The sequence below is a fragment of the Hibiscus syriacus genome, unplaced genomic scaffold (genome assembly GCF_006381635.1).
Source record: "Hibiscus syriacus cultivar Baekdansim isolate YM2019G1 unplaced genomic scaffold, ASM638163v2 tig00110819_pilon, whole genome shotgun sequence".
Lineage (NCBI taxonomy): Eukaryota > Viridiplantae > Streptophyta > Magnoliopsida > Malvales > Malvaceae > Hibiscus > Hibiscus syriacus.
The window spans coordinates 2,385,495-2,391,847 of NW_024062875.1; the positions used below are offsets into that span (position 1 = coordinate 2,385,495).

The window sequence follows — 6,353 nt, forward strand, 5'->3', positions numbered from 1 at the left end:
ATTTGGATATGATAAAAAAACTGGTGTTAAAGCCATAAAAAAACTTGAAACTATTGCTTGTTTCTGCAAGTCGTCTTGTCTGCCATTTATATAAAGCTTGGTATTCTGCATAGTCTGGTATGGATAATGCAACCAAACATATTTACAACACCCTTTTGAAAGACTTAAACATAAATTGTAAAGAAAAAGAAGCAGAAGAATTAAGGATTAGGAAGCAGTTGGTGGGAGTGAATATCTAGAAAGGCAATCCAACTAATATCATCATCTTCATCTAAGCGGCTCCATTCAACTTGAGGATCGTTTTCAATTTCTGTATTTCTTATGAACCGCCCTCGGATGCGTGGCCTGCTGTCTGCCAATCTTTTCCTACATGCATACTGCCATAAATACTGATTAGTATTAATAACAAGGAAATCAATGGAATTAAGGTTTAAGATACCTTAATCTTTTTATTGAAATTCCTGTGATTCCTTTTGGTTCGGTATCTTTGAATCCTCTCTCTCTTTTCCTGGGGACTGTAGCGGCAGGCTCTGCTCATTCCTTCAATGATTGCATTGCTCTCAGACAATTGACTCTCTGCCCTCCTACCACATTGCTGAACCTGCCCACCATCATCATCATAAATTTAAGGCATAATATAAAATTAATTGCACAATTGACTCTCTGCATTTAAATTTTTTATCATTTAATACTTAAATTAACAATTACATTGACGGAAGAATCAAATTAGAACGTGTTGAAGTTTAAGGATCAATTTAAGTTTTGAGCAATAGTTTTGGGATGATCTAATGTAATTAACCCAATGTAAAACGTACAAGCTATATTCAAGTCTATTATGTAAAAAAATTTCATTAATTTTAAATATTTGTATAGTTTTTTTTATCATTTTTGAACTAAACTCTTAATCTCACCTCAAGCTAAAACTTTTAAGAAATTTTGTTCTATAATTTTTAGTTGAATATTTTAAATATATTTTTATGTTTTAATTTATAATTATAATATTGCTGTTAGGAAAGATAATAGAGTTTTAAGTTAGAATATAAATTTATTTTGTTTATATAACTAACCTGGTGCAGATCACCGGTACTGAAAACTCTCCTCACCGGACCAGAACCGGAGTCAATGAAGTCGTTAAGGCTTGAGGCAAAACGACAACGAAGCTCATTTCTTTGAAGGGGTCTCTGTGTGCAGCAACTCGCTAGCGAGCTCGGGGAACTGTAACTCCCGCTGCTGCTGCTCTGAACCACCTCGGTCGCTGAGTTGGATACAGTGAGTTGAGATAGCGGACTTAACGGCGACGACATGACGTGGGGATATGTCAGTAAGTCACAGAGAAACTCGGAGGAGGAGGAGAATGTTGGCTGTCCGTACATAGCGAGTGGGAACGTGGCTCTGGTTGGCTTAATTTTATTTTGTTAAAGAAAATAAGGAAATAAAGAGGGGGATGGATGGAAAGAGCAGAGAGGTGCAGAGCAGCTACTAATGAGGAGCCCAAGGAAGATGGACGCTGACATTAAGATAATGTCATCCTTTAAGGAGCTCAGCATTGACCATTTTTTTACTTGCGAAATGTAATAAACGTTTGTTATAAAATTTTAGAATTTATCTTATCAAGCACTAATATGCTTTCATATAGGTTTTCAATTTTTTATATATTAAATTATAAATTTAATCTTAATTCTAAGCATGGTTTTTACAACCGGACCGACCATGCTATCGGTTCACTGGTTCAACCGGTCGAACCGGTCCGATCGGTCGGAAGAACCGGATGACGTCATAATTATTTAAAAAATTAAATAAAAATACTAAAAATATTTAATAAAAATAATTTTTTATATCACAAGTCATATTCAAAGCAAGTCATAACATATATAAGTTAAAAACCATAAAATTAAGTGAAACAAAATGATTTAAATTAACTACAACATAATATTTAAGGTAAAACATATTAAATAATAAATATAATTATATAATTATAATTAAAAAATAAATTTGGGGCTAAAAAAAGCATAACAAAATGATATTGTTTGGTTTAATTTTTTAAAAAAAAACAATCTCACATAGCTAAGAAACATAGAAGATCATCTCAAAAGTCTAAAGAGAAAATATGAGAACAAAACAATCTCACATGTCTAAGAAACATATAAGAGCATCCCAACTAACTTCTATAAATAATTGAGGTAATTTGACATTCAAAATCATGGAGCCTTTTGGTGAGCATTGAGTGAACTATTCTTTCACTTCAATCAAGCTCGAATTTTAGGCTTCAATCGAGCTTCTAATTTTTTTTTTTGTGTTCAAGCCTTTTCGAGTTCAAGTTTCAATATTATATTTCGAGTTCGAGTTGAACTTGATAATTTTTAGCTCGTGAGTTTGAGTCGAGTTGAGCTTACTTTTAAAGTTTTCAAGTTCGAGTCGAGCTCAGCAATACTCGAGTTCGACTTGGCTCGTTTAACAAATGACATCGTTTGGTTTAGTTTATTTTATTTTTAAACAAAATTGGTGGTTTTTTCCGGTTTTCAGCCGGTCCGGTTCGAACGGTTCAACGGTTTCGGTCGGTTCACTAGTAGCGGTTCAACCGGTGTAGATTGAACCGGACTAGGTAGCGGTTCGCGGTTAAACCGGCCGGTCCAGTCTGGTTTTCAAAACACTTATTCTAAGTACTTAGATGGGAGAAGAGTGAGGGGTTCTAAGAGAAATAAAAAGGGTGTTCCTAGTGGGTCTATAACTCATAACCTAAAGAAATATCAGAGAATAAAAATGAGTAGGGATGACAACGGAATGGGTTAGATCGAATTTTTTATCAACCCGACTCGGCCTGAAATATATATCTTCCACCCAACCCGAAGTACATATCTCTTCCTTCTGAACCCGATTTGAATTTTTGGAATATAAATCTGACCCGACTTGATCTTGTTGAAAAATGGTGCCACCGAAATTGGTGGCATCGAAAGGTGATTTGAAAAAATAATAATTTCACCTACAATTGTTGAAAAATGGATGGTAAATTTACACAATTTAGTCTTTGCACTTTAGGGTATTTACAAGATTAATCATTAAGCTTCAACTATAAATACCCTAACCCATTTAGCTTCAAAACCATCCTAAATCATTCTAGCTTTCTCCAAATACTAGAGAATTTAAAGAGTTTCTTGAGAGTTGTTTTTCTCCTTTTTATCAAGAGAGAATTATCATTGTTTTCTCCTTGGTAGATCGAGAGAAGTTGTAATTCATATTTTCTCATAGTAAAATTATTCTACTGTTGCCCGTGGTTTTTACCCTATATTATTTAGAGGTTTTCCACGTAAAATTTGTTTCTTATTTATCTTCATTTTTATTTTTTCAAATTATCAGTTGCGATTTTGCTCGATTCGATAGTCGTATTCTGCAATAATTGGAATCAGAGCCAGATTTAAGTGTGTAATATATGCTTATTGTCTTTGTGGTTGCCACCAAAAGGTGGATCCTCCAACATAAGAAAGTAAGAATGTATTACCCATTCTTTGAAGGTTCTAGAGAACTATTCACAATAGTGAAATAGTGAGAGCTATCCGTAATAGAAGCTATGACAATGAAATTTGATATTGAAAAATTCAATAGGAAAAATTTCTCATTGTGAAAATTGAAGATGAATGCCATCATGAGGAAATACGGTTGTCTAGCAGCTATCAGTGCAAGGTCGGTGGATTTCACAAATAACAAAAATGGATCGAAATGGACGGGAATGCTATGACAAACTTTCATCTAGCATTAGCATATGAAGTATTGTCAAGCATCGGGGAGAAGGAGACATCTAAGGAGATATGAGATCATCTCACCAAATTGTACGAGGCCACATCGTTGCACAATAAAATTTTCCTTAAGAGGAAATTGTACACTCTCCGGATGCCAGAATCTACTTCAGTGACGGAGCACTTAAACACGCTGAACACTTTATTTTCTCAGTTTACATCCGTAAGATGTACAATAGAAGAACAAGAACGTACTGAACTTCTACTTCAAAGTCTACCTGATTCGCATGATCAACTCATCATCAACTTAACAAACAGTAATATTACCAGTCTAGTCTTCGATGATGTTGCTGTTCTACAAGAAGAAAATTAGCGCAAGAACAAGGAAGACAGACAAGTAAATCTGCAACAAGCAGAAGCGTTGACAACGATGAAAGGGAGATCAATAGAACGTGGCCAAAGCAGCAATCACAAACATGGTAGATCGAAGTCGAGGAGCAAGAAGAATTTAAAGTGCTACAACTGTGGAAAAAATGGTCACTTGAAGAAGGATTGTTGGAGTCTAAATAAAAAACTCAAATCCACAAGGCAATATCGCAAACACATCAGATGATGGAGATGATCTATGTTGTGAAGTGTCAACCATCGTGGAAGGCAGAAAAAGATTTACAGATATATGACTCATTGATTCGGGAGCAACATATCACATGACCTCAAGAAGAGAATGGTTCCATCATTATGAACATGTCTCAGAAGGATCTGTGTATAGTTGCAATGATCATGCCTTAGAGATAATTGGCGTTGGAACCATCAAATTGAAGATGTATGATGGAACAATTAAAGTTGTTCGAGATGTGCGACACGTGAAAGACCTGAAGAAAAATTTATTATCCTACGGATTGTTAGACAAGTAAGATTGAAACACAAAAATGAATCATGAAGGTGTTTCGTGGAGCGCTTGTGGTGATGAAAGGAGAAAAGATAGCAACAAACTTGTACATGCTGAAGGGAAAGACTTTGCTAGAAGCAGAAGCCTCTGTTGCCTCATGTAGTTTAGATTCTGCAATGCTATGGCATCAGAAACTTGGACACATGTTAGAACAAGGAATGAAAGTCCTTGCGGAGCAAAAACTACTTCCATGCTTAACAAAGGTATCATTTACTTTGTGTGAGCATTGTATAACAAGTAAGCAGCACCGGTTGAAATTCAACACATCAAATTTTAGAGGCAAAAGTGTTCTAGAATTGGTTCACTCTGATGTATGACAAGCACCAATTACATCCCTAGGCGGAGCAAAATACTTTGTCTCATTTATTGATGACTACTCTAGGAGATGTTGGGTGTACCTTATTAAGAAGAAGTCAGATGTGTTTTCAACTTTCAAAAACTTCAAAGCGTGGGTGGAACTTGATTATGGAAATAAGATCAAGTGTTTCATAACAGATAATGGAGGAGAATACACAAGTGAAGAATTTGATGAATTTTGGAGAAAAAAAGGCATCAAAAGACAGTTCACAGTGGCGAACACTCCTCAACAAAATGGAGTGGTAGAGCGGATGAAAAAAACCTTGTTAGAAAGAACAAGAGCAATGTTGAGGGATGCAGACCTAGAAAAATCATTCTAGGCAGAAGCAGTCAATACCGTCTGTTATTTGGTGAATCAAGCTTCATCAACTGCAATAGAGTTGAAGAGACCAATGGAGATGTGGACTGGTAAACCAGCTGATTATTCAAACCTCTATGTATTTGGAAGTATTGTGTACGTGATGTACAACTCCCAAGAAATTTCAAAACTGGATCCAAAATCCAAGAAATACAAATTCTTGGGGTATGCTGATGGTGTAAAGGGGTATCACTTGTGGGATCTCACTGCCTGTAAAGTGATCATTAACAGGGATGTTATCTTTATAGAATATAAACTACAAAGAAAAAAAGACGATGATAGCGTTGAATAGTCGGAGACTACATATATACATGTGGACAAGGAGGTTGAACAAGGAGATTCTTCTGTAGCAGAACCATCACATGATGAACAAGAACCAGAGAATTTTGAAGCTCCAACAACTCGTCAATCAGATCGTATGAGAAGATGTCTCAATTGACACTCAGATTATGTTATAGAAGAAAATGTTGCATACTGCCTTTTAACAGAGGACGGTGAGCCATCAACATACCAGGAGGCAATAAACAACTCAGATGCTTCACTGCGGATGATGGCGATGCAATAAGAAATTGAAGCCCTTCATAAAAATAATACACGAGACCTTGTGCCACTACCACAAGGAAGGAAGCCAATTGGTAACAAATGGGTCTTCAAAATCAAACGAAATGGTGACGATCAAGTTGAGAGGTATCGTGCAAGACTGGTGATCAAAGGATATGCTCAAAATAAATGTATTGATTTCAATGAAATTTTTTCTCCTGTAGTTCGACTAACAACAGTTCGAGTAGTCTTGACAATGTGTGCTACATTGAACTTACATCTAGAGCTAGATATTAAAATAGTTTTTCTTCATGGAATTCTTGAAGAAGAAATTTACATGCTCCAGCCTGAAGGTTTTGAAGAAGAAGAAAAGAAGAACTTGGTTTGCAGGTTGAACAAATCTTTGTACGGTCTAAAA

At 35.7% G+C, this 6,353-nt stretch overlaps 1 protein-coding gene across 1 annotated transcript; it reads right to left on the reverse strand.

The window, feature by feature from the left end:
• Window positions 1-200: 200 nt before the first annotated feature.
• Window positions 201-1,466, reverse strand: LOC120142136 (zinc finger protein CONSTANS-like). The gene is made up of 3 exons (XM_039156878.1): window positions 1,068-1,466; window positions 440-601; window positions 201-377 (listed from the first exon to the last, which is right to left on the reverse strand). Exons 1-3 carry the CDS (start codon window positions 1,371-1,373, stop codon window positions 201-203), a joined length of 645 nt encoding a protein of 214 aa, XP_039012809.1. The 5' UTR covers window positions 1,374-1,466.
• Window positions 1,467-6,353: the final 4,887 nt, after the last annotated feature.